Source organism: Oncorhynchus tshawytscha, linkage group LG26 (assembly GCF_018296145.1).
Source record: "Oncorhynchus tshawytscha isolate Ot180627B linkage group LG26, Otsh_v2.0, whole genome shotgun sequence".
NCBI classification, from domain to species: domain Eukaryota; kingdom Metazoa; phylum Chordata; class Actinopteri; order Salmoniformes; family Salmonidae; genus Oncorhynchus; species Oncorhynchus tshawytscha.
In genome coordinates, this window is record NC_056454.1 from 24,071,391 (window position 1) to 24,090,483 (window position 19,093).

At 45.9% G+C, this 19,093-nt stretch overlaps 1 protein-coding gene across 1 annotated transcript in view; it reads right to left on the reverse strand.

The window, feature by feature from the left end:
- si:dkey-100n23.5 (cyclic AMP receptor 4) overlaps window positions 1-18,212 on the reverse strand; it is a 76,169-nt gene extending 57,957 nt beyond the window's left edge. The window contains exons 1-4 of the mRNA XM_042306348.1: window positions 16,132-18,212; window positions 15,623-15,661; window positions 8,165-8,243; window positions 1,575-1,622 (exon numbers count right to left, since the gene is read on the reverse strand). Coding sequence (XP_042162282.1) covers window positions 1,575-1,622; window positions 8,165-8,243; window positions 15,623-15,661; window positions 16,132-16,382 — 417 coding nt within the window. The 5' untranslated portion in view covers window positions 16,383-18,212. The remainder of the gene's footprint in view (window positions 1-1,574; window positions 1,623-8,164; window positions 8,244-15,622; window positions 15,662-16,131) is intronic.
- Between the last annotated feature and the right edge of the window lie 881 nt (window positions 18,213-19,093).

Genomic DNA, 19,093 nt, shown 5'->3' on the forward strand with positions numbered 1-19,093 from the left:
AAGGAATCAGCTCCTCAGTAAAACACACCTGACAGCCCGCTTGGAGTTTGCCAAAAGACACCTAAAGGACTCTCAGACCATGAGAAACAAGACTCTCTGGTCTGATGAAACCAAGATTGAACTCTTTGGCCTGAATGCCAAGCGTCACATCTGGAGGAAACCTGGCACCATCCCTACGGTGAAGCATGGTGGTGGCAGCATCGTGCTGTGAGGATGCTTTTCAGCAGAAGGGACTGGGAAACCAGTCTGGATTGAGGGAAAGATGAACGCAGAAAAGTACACTGCGATCCTTGATGAAAATCTTCTTCAAAGTGCTCAGGACCTAAGACTGGGGGTGAAGGTTCACCTTCCAACAGGACAACAGCCCTAAGCACATCAAGACAATGCAGGACTGGCTTTGGGACAAGACTTTGAATGTCCTTGAGTGTCCCAGCCAGAGCCCGGACTTTGACCCAATCTAATATCTCTGGAGAAACCTGAAAATAGCTGTGCATCCAAACTGACAGAGCTTGAGAGGATCTGAAGAGAAAAATGGGAGAAATCCCGAAACACACGTGTGCCAAGCTTGTAGCTTCATACCCAAGAAGACTCAAGGCTGTAATCACTGCCAAAGGTGCTTCAACAAAGTACTGAGTAAAGGGTCTGAATACTTACAGTTGAAGTCAGAAGTTTACATACACTTAGGTTAGAGTCATTCAAACTAGATTTTCAACCACTCCACAAATTTCTTGTCAACAAACTATAGTTTTGCCAAGTCGGTTAGGACATGTACATGACACAAGTCATTTTTCCAACACTTGTTTACATACCGATTATTTCACTTATAATCACAATTCCAGTGGGTCAGAAGTTTACATGCACTAAGTTGACTGTGCCTTTAAACAGCTTGGAAAATTCCAGAAAATTATGTCTACTTGTATGAGGTGACTACCTCAAGCTCCAAACCCTCAGAGGTAGTAATCACACCGGTGGGGAGAGGGGCATTTTTCTTACCAAACCACATGATCTTTGTGTTGGAGGTGTTCAGAACAAGGTTAAGGGTAGAGAAAGCTTGTTGGACACTAAGAAAGCTTTGTTTTAGAGCATTTAAGACAAAATACAGGGAGGGGCCAGTTGAGTATAAGACTGTATCATCCGCATATAAATGGATGAGAGAGCTTCCTACTGCCTGAGCTATGTTGTTGATGTAAATTGAGAAGAGCGTGGGGCCTAGGATCGAGTCTTGGGGTACACCCTTAGTGACAGGCAGTGGCTGAGAGAGCAGATGTTCTTACTTTATACACTGCACTCTTTGAGAGAGGTAGTTAGCAAACCAGGCTATAAAAAAACTATAACATACACTCAAAGCACGGGGTCAGGGGTACAACTGCTCCCTGGCGAGTAAGAATCTACCCAACAGGACCTCAGCTAATCCAACATACACTGTAATCCACAAAACGGCTGTGTGTGTGTGTGTGTGTGTGTGTGTGCGCGCGGCTTAGATTCCAGGAACATTTCAGTAGATGAGGGAACTCCCCCTCATTTTAAAAAACAATCAATGACTGACTTGAGTAATGAAAATTATGGGTCTTTACCTTTCTCCTCTCCCGCTCTGGGTTGAAGGTGCCAAACCACGACTGCATCTGAGGAAGGAGCACAAAGAACACACTGTCTGAGTCCCGTTTGGTAGACACACACAAGTACTTCACCTGAGACTGGAGGAGAGTTAAATAAGCCTCATTTAATCCAGTCAGTCAAGGCTGAAGCGCATCCAGGGAACGAACGAACGAACGAACAAACGAACGAACGAACGCACGCACACACACACACACACACACACACACACACACACACACACACAGCTGAGGTAGACAGGGTATGCTTTAACAACCAAAACAAAACATGTACAGCTCCCACCTCTCCAAAGAGCTGATCACAGCTGAGTCTACCACTAAAGGGACGGGGGAGGGGGGATAGAGAGGGAGATAGAGAGAGGGTAGGGAGAAAGAGATACAGAAGCATAGAGAGAATGAAAAAAAGAGAGAACGTTGGATAGATATGGATAAAAAAAGAAGAGACAGACACGGGTGGCCAGCCCAGACATCTCAAGAGAGGAGACTAGATTGTTCATTCTTTCTTTCTCTTCCTCCATTTCTCTCTTTCATCTCGGGGGAAGTCCAGCAACAATAGAAAGCTCAATCGGGAATCAGCTGCTCCTCAAGACACACACACACACTGTGTGGTTTACACAATCAAGAGCAATCTAAACAGAGGAGTCTGTGAAGAGCCTCTGTCAGCCATGGATGCACACACACACACACACACACACACACACACACACACACAACACACACACACACAAACACACAAACACATATACTCTGACACACACGTACTCTTACACAGAGACAGAGAGACAGAGAGAGAGCGACAGAGAGAGCGAGAGAGAGAGAGAGATCGGCACACATTCATTCTGTTCAACTATTTAGCAACTCAGCGTTGCCATGGTTTCTCTGTCTGCACTACAGCTCTCGTCATTGGATGTTTGTGTGTGTGTGTGTAGTCGTGTGTTTGTGTAATTTCTACCTGTATATGTGTGTGTGTGTGTGTGTGTGCGCGCTAGGAGGTTAGAGTGAGGATGAGTGTTTATTTACACATGAGAGAGAGTCAGATAGCATGAAAGAATGATAGACAATGGCCGCCTATCTAACCACCTTAGACAAAGGTTGCTTGTGTGTGTACGACAATGATGTTGTCTGTCATCTACCCTTGCACAGAAGCATGTGTGAGAATCTCTAATTTCTTTGATGAATCCTCCTCATGAGAGCTAGAGGATCCCCTCCTACACACAAATAATTCCTTAAAAGAGCTAGGTTTCCATCCAATTGACGACAGATTTTCATGTGAATATTCAAAAAGTCACATAAATAAAATAGGCGAATTTTCCCACCAGAGACGCGTTTCCATCAAATGGACTTGTTGCGGATAAAAGCCTGTGTCTGATGACGCATATAAAACTGACTTTTGTGATTAAATTCCGAACAAAAAATACAAGTTAAATGGATTTTCATTGCATTTTCAACTGTAGGTTTTGACACAAAAAATCTTGCATTTAGCGAATGTGCCCACTCTGGTATTGGCACGTACGCTCTAGCTAACAGCTCGCAGATATAGCCTACATGATGAGATTATTATGGACAAAAGACCAAGATTATTTTAAATTGAACAAAAAGTAAAGTGTTGGTTTCAGGTTTTACGAGCTGAAATAAAAGATCCCAGAAATTGTTCATTCGCACAAAAATCTTATTTCTCTCAAATCTTGTGCATAAATTTGTTCACATCCCTGTTAGTGAGTATTTCTCCTTTGCCAAGATAATCCATCCACTTGACAGGTGTGTTATATCAAGAAGCTGATTAAACAGCATGATGATTACAGAGGTGCACCTTGTGCTGGGGACAATAAAAGGCCACTCTAAAATGTGTAGTTTTGTCACACAACACAGTGCCACAGATGTCTCAAGTTTTGAGGCAGCATGCAATTGATATGCTGACTGCAGGAATGTCCACCAGAGCGGTTGCCAGAGAATTGAATGTTAATTTCTCTTCCATAAGCCACCTCCAACATCATTTTAGAGAATTTGGCAGTACGCCCAACCTCCCTCAGAACCGCAGACTGTGTGTAACAATGGCAACCCAGGACCCCCACATCCGGGAACGCCTGAGACCAGCCACCCGGACAACTGATGAAACTGTGGGTTTGCACAACCAAAGAATTTCTGCATAAACTGTCAGAAACCGTCTCAGGGAAGATTATCTGCATGCTCGTCGTCCTCACCAGGCTCTTGACCTGACTGCAGTTTGGCATCGTAACCGACTTCAGTCGGAAAAAGCTCACCTTCGATGGCCAATGGCACGCTGGAGAACACTGAATCCAGGTTTCGACTGTACCGGACAGATGGCAGACAGCGTGTATGGCGTCGTGTGGGTGAGCGGTTTGCTGATCAACATTGTGAACAGTGCTCCATGGTTGTGGTGGGGTTATGGTATGGGAACGCATAAGCTACGGACAATGAACACAATTGCATTTTATCAATGGCAATCAATGCAGAGATACCGTGACGAGATCCCGGGGCCCATTGTCGTGCCATTCATCCACCATCATCACTTCATGTTTCAGCATGATAATCCACGGCCCCATGTTGCAAGGATCTGTACTCAATTCCTGGAAGCTGAAAATGTCCCAGTTCTTCCATGGCCTGTATACTCATATACATGTATACATGTCCCCCATTGAGCATATTTGAGATGCTCTGGATCGACATGTACGACAGCATGTTCAAGTTCCCACCAATATCCAGCAACTTCGCACAGAAGAAGATGATGAGTGGGACAACAATCCACAGGCCACAATCAACAGCTTGATCAACTCTATGCGAAGGAAATGTCGCGCTGCATGAGGTAAATTGTGGTCACACCAGATACTGACTGGTTCTGATCCCTACCTTTTTCTTCAAGGCATCCGTGACCAATATATCTGTATTCCCAGTCATGTGGAATCCATAGATTAGAGCCTAATGAATTTAGTTCATTTGACTGATTTACTTGTATGAACTGTAACTCAGTAAAATCTTTGAAATTGTTGCATGTTGCGTTTACATTTTCACCACCCTGTGAAGTTCATCATAACTTATTTCATCTGTAGCCTAATAAACCAGCTTGGTCTCATAGACTAGACGTAACATAGTCAATGTTAATCCAGGATATTAAAATGAGTATGATATATTACATTTGGTATGGTCACATAAGACAGGTTAGTTAAGGCAAAAACTAATGTAAGGTGGTTGGTCAGGGTGGATCGGTAGGCGTATAAGTGTTTCCACCACCATTTCTCACATAATTCATTTTACAGACACAAAAAGATCCCACCATGTTTAGCGTATCTTGTTTTGTGGACATTTGGAAAGTTTACAGACAAAGTAGCTTTTCCCATCAAGCCTGTCGTGACATTTTTATCCTTTACTTGCATGATAAGGTTGGATGGAAAACTGGTTTCTGATCAAATGATTCTGGATATGTTCTATCCTGCTTTCATAAACATCTGAATTATTAATAGTTTGAGCTCCTCCTAGTTGATTTTCCTAATTTCTCCATCTCTCTATCTTTTTATCTCTTCCTCCCTCGCTTTCTTTTCTTTCTCTGGTTCGCCTGACTTTCTTATCCTCTCTCTCTATTCCTTCGCCTCAAAGTTTTAGAAATCATTTCAAGTGAGACCGTCTGCAGCTGTGAGGAGATAAGACTTGAGCTCTTCATAAATATGATCGAAAGAGAGAGAACTAGAGACAGTGAGAGAGAGAGAGAGAGAGAGAGAACTAGAGACAGTGAGAGAGGGAGAGAGAGAGAACTAGAGACAGTGAGAGAGGGAGAGAGAGAGAACTAGAGACAGTGAGAGAGGGAGAGAGAGAGAACTAGAGACAGTGAGAGAGGGAGAGAGAGAGAACTAGAGACAGTGAGAGAGGGAGAGAGAGAGAACTAGAGACAGTGAGAGACAGAGAGAGAAAGAGAGAACTAGAGACAGTGAGAGAGGGAGAGAGAGAGAACTAGAGACAGTGAGAGAGAGAAATAGAGAACTAGAGACAGTGAGAGAGAGGAGAGAGAGAGAGAGAGAGAGAGAGAGAGAGAACTAGAGACAGTGAGAGAAAGAGAGACAGAGAGAAGAGAGAAAGAGAACTAGAGACAGTGAGAGAGAGAGAGAGAGAGAGAGAGAGAGAAGAGACAGTGAGAGAGAGAGAGAGAGACCTAGTAACAGTGAGAAAGAGAGACAGTGAGACAGTGAGAGAGATGGAGAACTAGAGACAGAGAGAGAGAGAGAAAGAGAGTGAGAGAGAGCGAGAGAGAACTAGAGACTGAGAGAGAGAGAGAGAACTAGAGACAGTGAGAGAGAGAGAGAGAGAACTAGAGACAGTGAGAGAGAGAGAGAACTAGAGACAGTGAGAGAGAGAGAGAACTAGAGACAGTGAGAGAGCGAAAGAGAGAGACAATGAGAAAATGAAAGACAATGAGAGAGAGAAGAAATAGAGAGACAGTGAGAGAGAAAGCAGAATGTGATGAGATGCAGGGTGCACACCAATTCATTTATTCCCTTTATCATATCTGTGATAAAGGGAAGAGAAGTCAGTCAGTCATTCAGTCTTCCAACACTAACACACACACACACAAAAGGAGCTTTGACCCCCACACACACACACTGACCAGGGAAGTCAAATTTATGTACAGTACCAGTCAAAAGTTTGGACACACCTACTCATTCAAGGGTTTTCCTTTATTTGTACTAGTTTCTACATAGTAGAATAATAGTGAAGTCATCAAAACTATGAAAAAACACATATGGAATCATGTAGTAACCAAAAGTGTTAAACAAATCAAAATATATTTTAGATTTTAGATTCTTCAAAGTAGCCACCCTTTGCCTTGTGTGTAGATGTGTGTAGTTTCTAAGTTGCTTGTTTAAAAACACATGAACGTGTAGCTAGTACATGTTATGGTTGACCCTGCCACCTCAGGTCAGACAGGCTGTGTCCGTGTGTTGTGTCGTCACTCAGGTCAGACAGCACACTACTGCTGCCCCAGGCTGTGTCCGTGTGCTGTGTCGTCACTCAGGTCAGACAGGCTGTGTCTGTGTGTTGTGTCGTCACTCAGGTCAGACAGGCTGTGTCCGTGTGCTGTGTTGTCACTCAGGTCAGACAGGCTGTGTCTGTGTGCTGTGTTGTCACTCAGGTCAGACAGGCTGTGTCCGTGTGCTGTGTTGTCACTCAGGTCAGACAGGTTGTGTCCGTGTGCTGTGTTGTCACTCAGGTCAGACAGGCTGTGTCCGTGTGCTGTGCTGTCACTCAGGTCAGACAGGCTGTGTCCGTGTGCTGTGTCGTCACTCAGGTCAGACAGGCTGTGTCCGTGTGCTGTGTCGTCACTCAGGTCAGACAGGCTGTGTCCGTGTGCTGTGTTGTCACTCAGGTCAGACAGGCTGTGTCCGTGTGCTGTGTTGTCACTCAGGTCAGACAGGCTGTGTCCGTGTGCTGTGCTGTCACTCAGGTCAGACAGGCTGTGTCCGTGTGCTGTGTCGTCACTCAGGTCAGACAGACTGTGTCCGTGTGTTGTGTGTCACTCAGGTCAGACAGGCTGTGTCCGTGTGCTGTGTTGTCACTCAGGTCAGACAGGCTGTGTCCGTGTGCTGTGTTGTCACTCAGGTCAGACAGGCTGTGTCTGCGTGCTGTGTTGTCACTCAGGTCAGACAGGCTGTGTCCGTGTGCTGTGTGTCACTCAGGTCAGACAGGCTGTGTCTGTGTGCTGTGTGTCACTCAGGTCAGACAGGCTGTGTCTGTGTGCTGTGTCGTCACTCAGGTCAGACAGGCTGTGTCCGTGTGCTGTGTGTCACTCAGGTCAGACAGGCTGTGTCCGTGTGTTGTGTCGTCACTCAGGTCAGACAGGCTGTGTCCGTGTGCTGTGCTGTCACTCAGGTCAGACAGGCTGTGTCCGTGTGTTGTGTCGTCACTCAGGTCAGACAGGCTGTGTCCGTGTGCTGTGTCGTCACTCAGGTCAGACAGGCTGTGTCCGTGTGTTGTGTCGTCACTCAGGTCAGACAGGCTGTGTCCGTGTGTTGTGTTGTCACTCAGGTCAGAATCAGGGAGATGGCAGCTATGTGGAGCATGCTGGTATGTTGCCTCCAGGCTGCCCATCAACACAAAAACACTCCCAACAGGAGAGGGATAGAGGGAGGGAGCGATAGGGGGAGGGAGGGAGCGATAGGGGGGAGGGAGGGAGCGATAGGGGGAGGGAGGGAGGGAGCGATATGGGGAGGGAGGGAGGGAGGACGGGGGAGGGAGCGATAGGGGGAGGGAGGGACAAACTGAGTTTCACCCCCACTGGTGGCTTGTAGTCACTGGTTCTCTGTGAGCTCTCTGACAGGCAAACACACACACACTTTCTCTCTTGCACACATACACACACACACACACACACACCAATTTTTCCCCTGGGATTGTTTTAAGCAGCAGTGGCAGAGTTAGCAGAAAACACTGCACACTGAGGTGAATTTCACAGAGACATCCACTTCAAGATAAACTGAGTGCACAACCATTGGCCACACTACATTATGACCGTGCAAACATGACATATGGGAAGGTGGGCTCACCCTCTCATTGGCTACGTAGATTATTCTGGCGTAGCAGCAGATCATGAGGAAGATGAGGGTGAAGAGTGGAACGTACCATCTGCAGGGTGGGGGACAGAGGAAAATGCATTACACACAAGAGGGCCATGTCTTTACATGAAATCAACACAGATTTAAATGTGATTCTCCCATTGACTTGAACACAAGAGTTACTTCAAGAGCATACACTAACTAAAGAGGAAGACTGACAGGTGGAATGGTAATGACCTCTCAGGCCTGGGAGCCTAGGGCCAGGAGTTTTCCCTGGTCAAATCATGTAGTCAAGATAAACTCCTGGCCCTGGTATAATCATAAAACACCAGGAGTGCAGTGAACTCTGCAGTGAACTCTGCAGTGAACTCTGCAAAGCCAGTAAAAGACAATTATCTAAAACATTTAACTCCATGTATTTTGTATAGGTATTTGTTTAGGTTAGATATCCTTCAGCCACCTCTGATTCAGCACTTGTGTAGAGAAGTCAAACCGTAGCGCAATAGGTAAGTACTAGGGTTTCTGTCCAGGGCACTGTGAGAGGAAGTTATCAAAACAGGAGAGAAAGAGAGAGGCGGAGAAAGTGAGAGAATAGCGGGTAATGTACAGCATTCTTGAGCGATGGAGGAGGTCAAGAAAGGATGACAAAGGGACACAACTTCAGAAATGCATGGTATTTCTGTTAAGATGTGTGACAGAGAACGAGAGAGAGAAAGAACGGGTTCACAGCTTCAGAGGAGTGTCACCCGCTCAGAAAATGACCAGACAACAGGCCTCAGAATGCCAAGACTCTAACCACTACCCTACACTCAGGGCCTCAACAGTACCTTAACTCATCAAAGCACTTCTGCTCATCAGAATGGAACACATCATAATAGACAGACCATTCTAAGGCTGTCCCTGCTGCTGTACATGTAGATAGACCATTCTAAGGCTGTCCCTGCTGCTGTACAAGTAGATAGACAGACCATTCTAAGGCTGTCCCTGCTGCTGTACAAGTAGATAGACCATTCTAAGGCTGTCCCTGCTGCTGGACATGTAGATAGACAGACCATTCTAAGGCTGTCCCTGCTGCTGGACATGTAGATAGACCATTCTAAGGCTGTCCCTGTTGCTGTACATGTAGATAGACCATTCTAAGGCTGTCCCTGCTGCTGGACATGTAGATAGACAGACCATTCTAAGGCTGTCCCTGCTGCTGGACATGTAGACAGACCATTCTAAGGCTGTCCCTGTTGCTGTACATGTAGATAGACAGACCATTCTAAGGCTGTCCCTGCTGTTGTACATGTAGATAGACAGACCATTCTAAGGCTGTCCCTGCTGCTGGACATGTAGATAGACAGACCATTCTAAGGCTGTCCCTGCTGCTGGACATGTAGATAGACAGACCATTCTAAGGCTGTCCCTGCTGCTGTACATGTAGATAGACCATTCTAAGGCTGTCCCTGCTGCTGTACATGTAGATAGACAGACCATTCTAAGGCTGTCCCTGCTGCTGTACATGTAGATAGACAGACCATTCTAAGGCTGTCCCTGCTGCTGTACATGTAGATAGACAGACCATTCTAAGGCTGTCCCTGCTGCTGTACATGTAGATAGACAGACCATTCTAAGGCTGTCCCTGCTGCTGTACATGTAGATAGACAGACCATTCTAAGGCTGTCCCTGCTGCTGTACATGTAGATAGACAGACCATTCTAAGGCTGTCCCTGCTGCTGTACATGTAGACAGACCATTCTAAGGCTGTCCCTGTTGCTGTACATGTAGACAGACCATTCTAAGGCTGTCCCTGCTGCTGTACATGTAGACAGACCATTCTAAGGCTGTCCCTGTTGCTGTACATGTAGACAGACCATTCTAAGGCTGTCCCTGCTGCTGTACATGTAGATAGACAGACCATTCTAAGGCTGTCCCTGCTGCTGTACATGTAGATAGACCATTCTAAGGCTGTCCCTGCTGCTGGACATGTAGATAGACAGACCATTCTAAGGCTGTCCCTGCTGCTGTACATGTAGATAGACCATTCTAAGGCTGTCCCTGCTGCTGGACATGTAGATAGACAGACCATTCTAAGGCTGTCCCTGCTGCTGTACATGCAGATAGACAGACCATTCTAAGGCTGTCCCTGCTGCTGTACATGTAGATAGACCATTCTAAGGCTGTCCCTGCTGCTGGACATGTAGATAGACAGACCCATTCCCTGCTGCTGGACATGTAGATAGACCATTCTAAGGCTGTCCCTGCTGCTGTACATGTAGATAGACCATTCTAAGGCTGTCCCTGCTGCTGTACATGTAGATAGACAGACCATTCTAAGGCTGTCCCTGCTGTTGTACATGCAGATAGACAGACCATTCTAAAGCTGTCCCTGCTGCTGTACATGTAGATAGACAGACCATTCTAAGGCTGTCCCTGCTGCTGTACATGTACAGTGCCTTGCGAAAGTATTCGGCCCCCTTGAACTTTGCGACCTTTTGCCACATTTCAGGCTTCAAACATAAAGATATAAAACTGTATTTTTTGTTAAGAATCAACAACAAGTGGGACACAATCATGAAGTGGAACGACATTTATTGGATATTTCAAACTTTTTTAACAAATCAAAAACTGAAAAATTGGGCGTGCAAAATTATTCAGCCCCTTTACTTTCAGTGCAGCAAACTCTCTCCAGAAGTTCAGTGAGGATCTCTGAATGATCCAATGTTGACCTAAATGACTAATGATGATAAATACAATCCACCTGTGTGTAATCAAGTCTCCGTATAAATGCACCTGCACTGTGATAGTCTCAGAGGTCCGTTAAAAGCGCAGAGAGCATCATGAAGAACAAGGAACACACCAGGCAGGTCCGAGATACTGTTGTGAAGAAGTTTAAAGCTGGATTTGGATACAAAAAGATTTCCCAAGCTTTAAACATCCCAAGGAGCACTGTGCAAGCGATAATATTGAAATGGAAGGAGTATCAGACCACTGCAAATCTACCAAGACCTGGCCGTCCCTCTAAACTTTCAGCTCATACAAGGAGAAGACTGATCAGAGATGCAGCCAAGAGGCCCATGATCACTCTGGATGAACTGCAGAGATCTACAGCTGAGGTGGGAGACTCTGTCCATAGGACCACAATCGGTCGTATATTGCACAAATCTGGCCTTTACGGAAGAGTGGCAAGAAGAAAGCCATTTCTTAAAGATATCCATAAAAAGTGTTGTTTAAAGTTTGCCACAAGCCACCTGGTAGACACACCAAACATGTGGAAGAAGGTGCTCTGGTCAGATGAAACCAAAATTGAACTTTTTGGCAACAATGCAAAACGTTATGTTTGGCGTAAAAGCAACACAGCTCATCACCCTGAACACACCATCCCCACTGTCAAACATGGTGGTGGCAGCATCATGGTTTGGGCCTGCTTTTCTTCAGCAGGGACAGGGAAGATGGTTAAAATTGATGGGAAGATGGATGGAGCCAAATACAGGACCATTCTGGAAGAAAACCTGATGGAGTCTGCAAAAGACCTGAGACTGGGACGGAGATTTGTCTTCCAACAAGACAATGATCCAAAACATAAAGCAAAATCTACAATGGAATGGTTCAAAAATAAACATATCCAGGTGTTAGAATGGCCAAGTCAAAGTCCAGACCTGAATCCAATCGAGAATCTGTGGAAAGAACTGAAAACTGCTGTTCACAAATGCTCTCCATCCAACCTCACTGAGCTCGAGCTGTTTTGCAAGGAGGAATGGGAAAAAATGTCAGTCTCTCGATGTGCAATACTGATAGAGACATACCCCAAGCGACTTACAGCTGTAATCGCAGCAAAAGGTGGCGCTACAAAGTATTAACTTAAGGGGGCTGAATAATTTTGCTCGCCCAATTTTTCAGTTTTTGATTTGTTAAAAAAGTTTGAAATATACAATAAATGTCGTTCCACTTCATGATTGTGTCCCACTTGTTGTTGATTCTTCACAAAAATATGCAGTTTTATATCTTTATGTTTGAAGCCTGAAATGTGGCAAAAGGTCGCAAAGTTCAAGGGGGCCGAATACTTTCGCAAGGCACTGTAGATAGACAGACCATTCTAAGGCTGTCCCTGTTGCTGTACAAGTAGATAGACAGACCATTCTAAGGCTGTCCCTGTTGCTGGACATGTAGATAGACAGACCATTCTAAGGCTGTCCCTGCTGCTGTACATGTAGATAGACAGACCATTCTAAGGCTGTCCCTGCTGCTGTACATGCAGATAGACAGACAGCAGGATGTGTGTTCAGCAATGCAACATTTAGCATTCTTTCAACAGTCTTTCAATTTCATCAGAGCGAGAGAGTCCACAGTGTTTTTCAGATCCACACCAACTCCTCATTCCCCAGGCCAGACAAATGCTACGCCCGGAGTTCATCCTGACCACGTGACCTGACCAGGAAATACTCTGTGTCATAGTCATAGGATCTGGAACATCTCAGGGCTCTTTCATTGTCCTTTGATATCTGCCCTAAATAAAAACTGACATTCACAGTGGCTTATGTAACATTAACATTACACTTCTGTTCATTTAGCAACAACTATATTCACATTACAATCACTTACTAGATGCTCTTATCCAGAGCAGTTTAGACTAAGTGCATAACTATCCTCAGTAAGTACTGCCTGGATACTGGGGAAGTGGGAGTGTGGCGCTGTCTGGACATGTTGTCTGAGGGTGTGTGCATGTGTATGTGTGTGTGTGTGTGCATGTGTATGTGTGTGTGTGTGCATGTGTGTATGTATGTGCGTGTATGTATGTGTGTGTGTGCGTGCATTTGTATGTGTGTGAGTGTATGTGTGTGTGTGCGTGCGTGCATGTATGTGTGTATGAGTGTATGAGTGTATGAGTGTGTGTGTGTGTATGTGTGTGTGTGTGCATGTGTATGTGTGTGTATGTGTGTGTGTGCGTATGTATGTGTGTGTATGTATGTGTATGTGTGTGTGTGTATGTGTGTGTGTGTGTATGTATGCGTGTGTGTATGTGTATGAGTGTGTGTGTATACGTGTATGAGTGTATGAGTGTGTGTGTATATGTGTGTGTGTGTGTGTGTGTGTATGTGTATGTGTATGTGTGTGTATATGTGTGTGTGCGCATGTGTGTGTGTGTATGTGTGTGTGAGTGTTTGTGTGCGTGTGTATGTGCGTGTGTGCGTGTATATGTGTGTGTGTGTGTGTGAATGTGTGTGTGTGTGTATGTGTGTGCGTGTATGTATGTGTGTATATGTATGTGTGTATGTGTGTGCGCGCGTGTGTGTGTGTGTGTGTATGTGTGTGTGTGTGTGTGTGTGTGTGTGTGTGTGTGTGTGTGTATGTATGTGTGTAAATGTGTGTGTGTATGTATGTATGTGTGTGTGTGTGTGTGTGTGTGTGTGTGTGTGTATGTATGTGTGTGTGTGTGTGTGTGTGTGTGTGTGTGTGCGCATGTGTGCGTGTGTGTGTGTGTGTGTGCATATGTGTGTGTGTGTGTGTGCATGTGTGTGTGTGTGTGTGTGTGTGTGTGTGTGTGTGTGTGTGTGTGTGTGTGTGTGTGTGTGTGTGTGTGCGTGTGTGTGCACAAGATAAAAGGATATGCGTTTCATCCAGAGAGAAAGACAGAGCGACAGGATGGAGTGAAAACGTGCTCACCTCACCCCTGTGTGATTTAATAACCCGCTCTCCGGAATAAATGGCGTCCAATTACACAGAGCCTTGCGTTAACGATGGGGGAGGAGGGAGAGTGGCCTTTTAACGAGGGAGGGGGGAGAAGACTAGAGAGGTGGGGGAGAGGGGGGAGACGAGGGAGGAGGAGTAATGAGCGGCAGCTACAAAGTGCTCTAATTAGCATGATAATGATCTGCCATTAGAGTCTGCTGGAGCTCTACAGCTGAACATCACCCACCCGGAGAGAGATGGAAAGATGGAGAGAGGAAGGATGGATGGATGGTGGGATGGATGGATGGATGGAAAGAGAAAAGGGGAGGGAGAGGGGTGAGAAAGGGGGGAGGAGACTGACCAGGAGAGGTAAGGACAGAGAACACAGAAAGGCAAGCAACATGGACAGAAAAAAAGCAAGATACAAAAAGAAAGGAAGGAGGGAGAAACTACAAAGAACACTAGTTGAAGCCAGCGCTTGCGCACTCACAAACATGTACACCCACACGCCACCCTGCAGCTTAAGAAGCGCTCCAGCCCTGCTCTGAAGTGAGAGGACAACTGATGAAAGCGCCATTAATTAGACACTTGTGAAAGACACACCGGCAAGACCTCAGCTACAAACATGCTAGTTTCATGTCTGACCTGGAAGATACCATCTCAGGCCAGAGGAGGAAGACATCATGAAGGGAGGGATGGGCCAGAGAGCAGAGAGGGAGGGAGGGCAGGGGGGAAGGATAAAATAGGTAGAGTATCTCTCTCACACACAAGCAGGCTGACACCCTTTCACAAAAGGGTGAAGCAATCCTTAAGCGCTGATGCTTGAGTTCAATCAAATACACCCCCACAGTTATGATATTCCTTTCTGTCTGCCTCTATTCTCAGGGGTAGAGAGAGGGGGAGAGTGAGGACCTCTCTCGTTCTCTCTCTCCATCTTTCTTTAATCTTTCATATTCGCTTGACTGAACACTGATGAAGACTAACTACTGAGTTTTGGAACAGGAGATGAAACCCTCTCTCTTTCCTCTCAACCTCCCTTCTGTTCTCTCCTTTTTACCTGACCCCTTAATCCCTCTCTCTCTCCTCCACCCCCCTTCACCCAAACTCTCTCACTCGGAGCATCAGACGTGAGTATGTATGGTGTGTGTGTGTGTGTACAGTATATAGTGTGTGTGTGTGTGTGTGTTTGTCTGACGTGCTTCGTCCGGGCCTCTAATCTCTCGTCTCGTTTGATGTAATTAGACTTAATGAAGATTCCCAGATCCTCTAAGCAGCCCGTCCCCCAGGCGACCCACGGCGCTATGGAAACTAGGAGGGGGAGGAGGGGGGCTGATAAAAGACAGAGACGGAGTGCTAGCACTGCTGTCTGCATTGATAGAGAAGAGTGTGTGTATGTGTGTAATGGTGTGTGTGTGTTTTGTATGTGTGCGTGCGGTTAGAGAGATTGATTCCTCACTAATGCTGCGAGCGCTAGCATGATTGCCTGGCTTGATAAGTGAATGTCTGGCTACGCTAAGTGATTGGCAGGTCATATCCAGGCTTGGGGAGACGTAATCCTTCATAACATTCTGAAGAAACACAGACATGTACAGGAAGGAACACACACACACACACACACACACACACACACACACACACACACACACACACACACACACAGGAAAAACCTCTGGCCTCCGAACATACAAACCCCTTCCCCTCTCTCTGTAGGGACCACCCCCCTCCTCCCTCCCTCCCTCCCTCCCTCCAGTCTTCCCTCTATGCACTGGCTTTGATGGCTGAGAGGTTTTCACTTACATCCCAAATCTCCAAGCTACGTGGTTGCCTGTGATCCAGCTAGAGAGAGAGCGAAAGAGGGGGGAGAGCGAGAGGGAGGGGCAGAGAGAGAGTGAGGGTGATTACAAAGGGAGAGAGAGAGGACGAGAGAAAAAGACAGAGAATCCTGTGAATTTGGTGGGGAAAGGAGCATAGCTGTTGCTATTAATAATCTCAGACTAGAAAGAGAAAGGAGCTCGGAGACTCTGGTTCTGTCCCCGTTCCTTCTTACCTCTGTTCCTTTAAGACAATCAATCTAACAATAATGGAGAAGTGAAATCAAAGGCTAGTTTGCTTAAACCCATCCGGTTTCATGCTGAAACCTCAGGTCAAAAAGGAAGAGATGACTATAAACTATAGATGTATACAGAGGAGGATGTAGAACAAAACGCAAGGCAATGGAAAGGACATCAAAAATATTAACAGAAATCTACATTCAAAATGCATTGTTAGCATGACAACAAATAGACAAAACTGAGTGTGAAAGTCACCACCAGGCTCCTGCTGGGCCGTAGTATCCACTGAACAGGGGCAGGGAGGCCATCACCAGGGGTACCCCCCAGGCCATCAGGTGGTACAGTCTGGGAGAGAAGAAAGAGCAGTGATTACATACCAATGGGAAAGACCACAAACACACAGCCCAGATGGTCTCCATGCCGTGCCACAAATTAAGGGATAGAACACTCTGTGGAGAGAGAGGATACAAGAGTTGCTGATCACACGCGCACACCCACAACCCCATACACCCACAACCACCTTACTTCTTATTCTCCCTCATTCTTTACCATGTGCTTCACTGAACACTGACGAAGACAGACCAGCGTATCTCGGGACAGGGGAGGAAAGCATCTCTCTCCGCCCGTCTCCTAGGCATGCTCACAGGGTCTGCTGGTGGTCCTCAGGTGGTCATGACTCAGTGAGCCTCCCTGGCAGATTGCGGTCCAGACACAGTGGCTGAAGGAGTGAGTGTTGTCGATACTTTATGGACCGTACAGTTACACGGTCGATATGTCGTCAGGACTACTATGACACGGTCAATAAGCGGTCAGTCCTACTGCAACACTCGATACACGGTCAATACTGCTCTGGTCCACTGAATGTGACAGCTCTCATTCAGGTTACATGGCCGTCTGAAATCCCAGGGAATATGTGATCTCACTCGCTACGTTTCCATATCGCTCCGTCTCTCTCTCTCTGTCTCTCTCATATTTGATTTTACAGCCCTCTATCACCTCCTCCTCTCTCTTTAGATGAAAAGTGAAAGAGAGAGAGAGTATGAGTGAGAGAAAGACAGGAAGGAAGATAAAGAGCGATCGAGGAGAGGGAGGGAGGGAGAGAATGACAGGTTGTGGAGGAAGCTTAACAGAGACAGATTGGTGGGTGGTCACTGGGCTGGGGGAGGGGGAGATAAAGAAAGAAAAAGAGAAAGAAAGAAAGGAGAGAAGCAAGACATTGAGAGAGAGAGAGAGGTAAAGAAGGATAAATAGTGAAAGGGAGAGAATGGATATATAGAGTAGATCTAGAGAGAGACACAAATAGTGAAATCAGTTCTGCCACTCAACACAGTATCTGGATGTGTGGGGGGTCTGTCAAAGAAAATCGATACACACACACACACACACACACACACACACAAGCAGCGCTCAAAGAGGGAGGTGACTAGGTCCGCAGCAAACATGGACTTAATGAAGCACAGCAGGACTGGTACGCTCCGGCTAAAATGCACACACTTATCACACACTTACTTAACATCTCTCTCTCTCTCACATATTCTCTGGAGGATCAATCTCTTTTCAACTCTCTCCGTTTCCCTGCCTCACTTTTGTCTCATTTGGTGTCTCTCTCTGTCCTCTATTTTTAGTGCCCCCTTGTTTAAGCTATCTCTCCCACTACGAGCATAGACTTTCATCTATCTATTCTCTATTTCATTTTTTCCTTTCTCAACTTCACACACATCAATTAGGGGTATGGTGGTTGTCCGGATGTTAAAGTGATGGGTGAGTGAATTCACTGAACCCAGCAGTCATAAAACTGTCTCATCACTCAGACACACACACACACACACACACACACACACACACACACACGTACTGAGGGGACACGCACACACACGCACAGATTAAACTGTCCCCTCTTGAGTTAAACCATCATTATATGGCCAGGGTTACAGTTGATCAATATGAGAAACACCTCCGTGCTTTACTAACACCTCCCCCCCACACACACACTGCAAACATAGACGCACTCACAGGAGCATACACCCAGACAAGCACCCACATAGACGCACTCACAGGAGCATACACCCAGACAAGCACCCACATAGACGCACTCACAGGAGCATACACCCAGACAAGCACCCACATAGACGCACTCACAGGAGCATACACCCAGACAAGCACCCACATAGACGCACTCACAGGAGCATACACCCAGACAAGCACCCACATAGACGCACTCACAGGAGCATACACCCAGACAAGCACCCACATATGCATTTCGGAAGCACTCAACCTCAAGGGAGTATGAGTAACAGAAACAAGAGAAAACACATTAATATGCACAAACACCAACACACACAACGGTTTTGACTTGAGGTTATTATTTATAGGGGTGCCAGGTAGGTTGTGCCTACCAGAGAAAACATTAGTTTCTCCTTTTAGTTTGGGTGGGGATGAGTCCCATCTGGTCCGTCAAGTCTACACCAATACAAAGGACTTATGTAAAAGTCAGGATGGAAATAAACTTTTCATAAACCCTTAAAACATTGGAAAGAACTTCAAAAACAACTATATTCTTTTGCGTGGGTTGTATTAGCAACAACAATGATTACACACATATAATAATATCACAATGAGTTCTGGTTCCTCCAGAAATGTCCTGTACCTCGGGCCTAAAAAGAGTCCAGCCCGGTAAAGGAGTTCAGTGAACTCAAGTGACTTTTGTCACGCAATGTTTGTCCGTTCATTCCGTGTAGCGTAAACCCAGTATTAAACATACAATCAATATAACAATTATTTTACCACAGAACTTTAAAGCGTATCAACTCTTACTAAGTCCTCAACTACAACTAACTACATAAATCAAAGTATACATCGCATCAAAACAAATGAAATACCGTATACAAAAAGGTGGTAGTCAGTCGGTCAGTCAGACAATCCAATCCGCCAATAGATCTCCAGCGGAGAAAGGCCACGAAGAACGGAGAGGTGTAGTCCATGGACGCAAAGAGTGGATCCGATCCTGGGTAAACTCTCTTAGGCTACAAAACACACGTTTAACGGCAACAAAACAAACGGAATAGAGAAGCTTCGGCACTGAGGGTTGAACACATCCTCATTCACGTCTCCATCACAACCCCACTTTTGCGCAGCTGATGCTGGCTATTTAATTGGGAATTAAAGGGAAAGCGCCCTATTGGAAGGAGCTGCACTGAGACGGTTCAGAATAATTCAG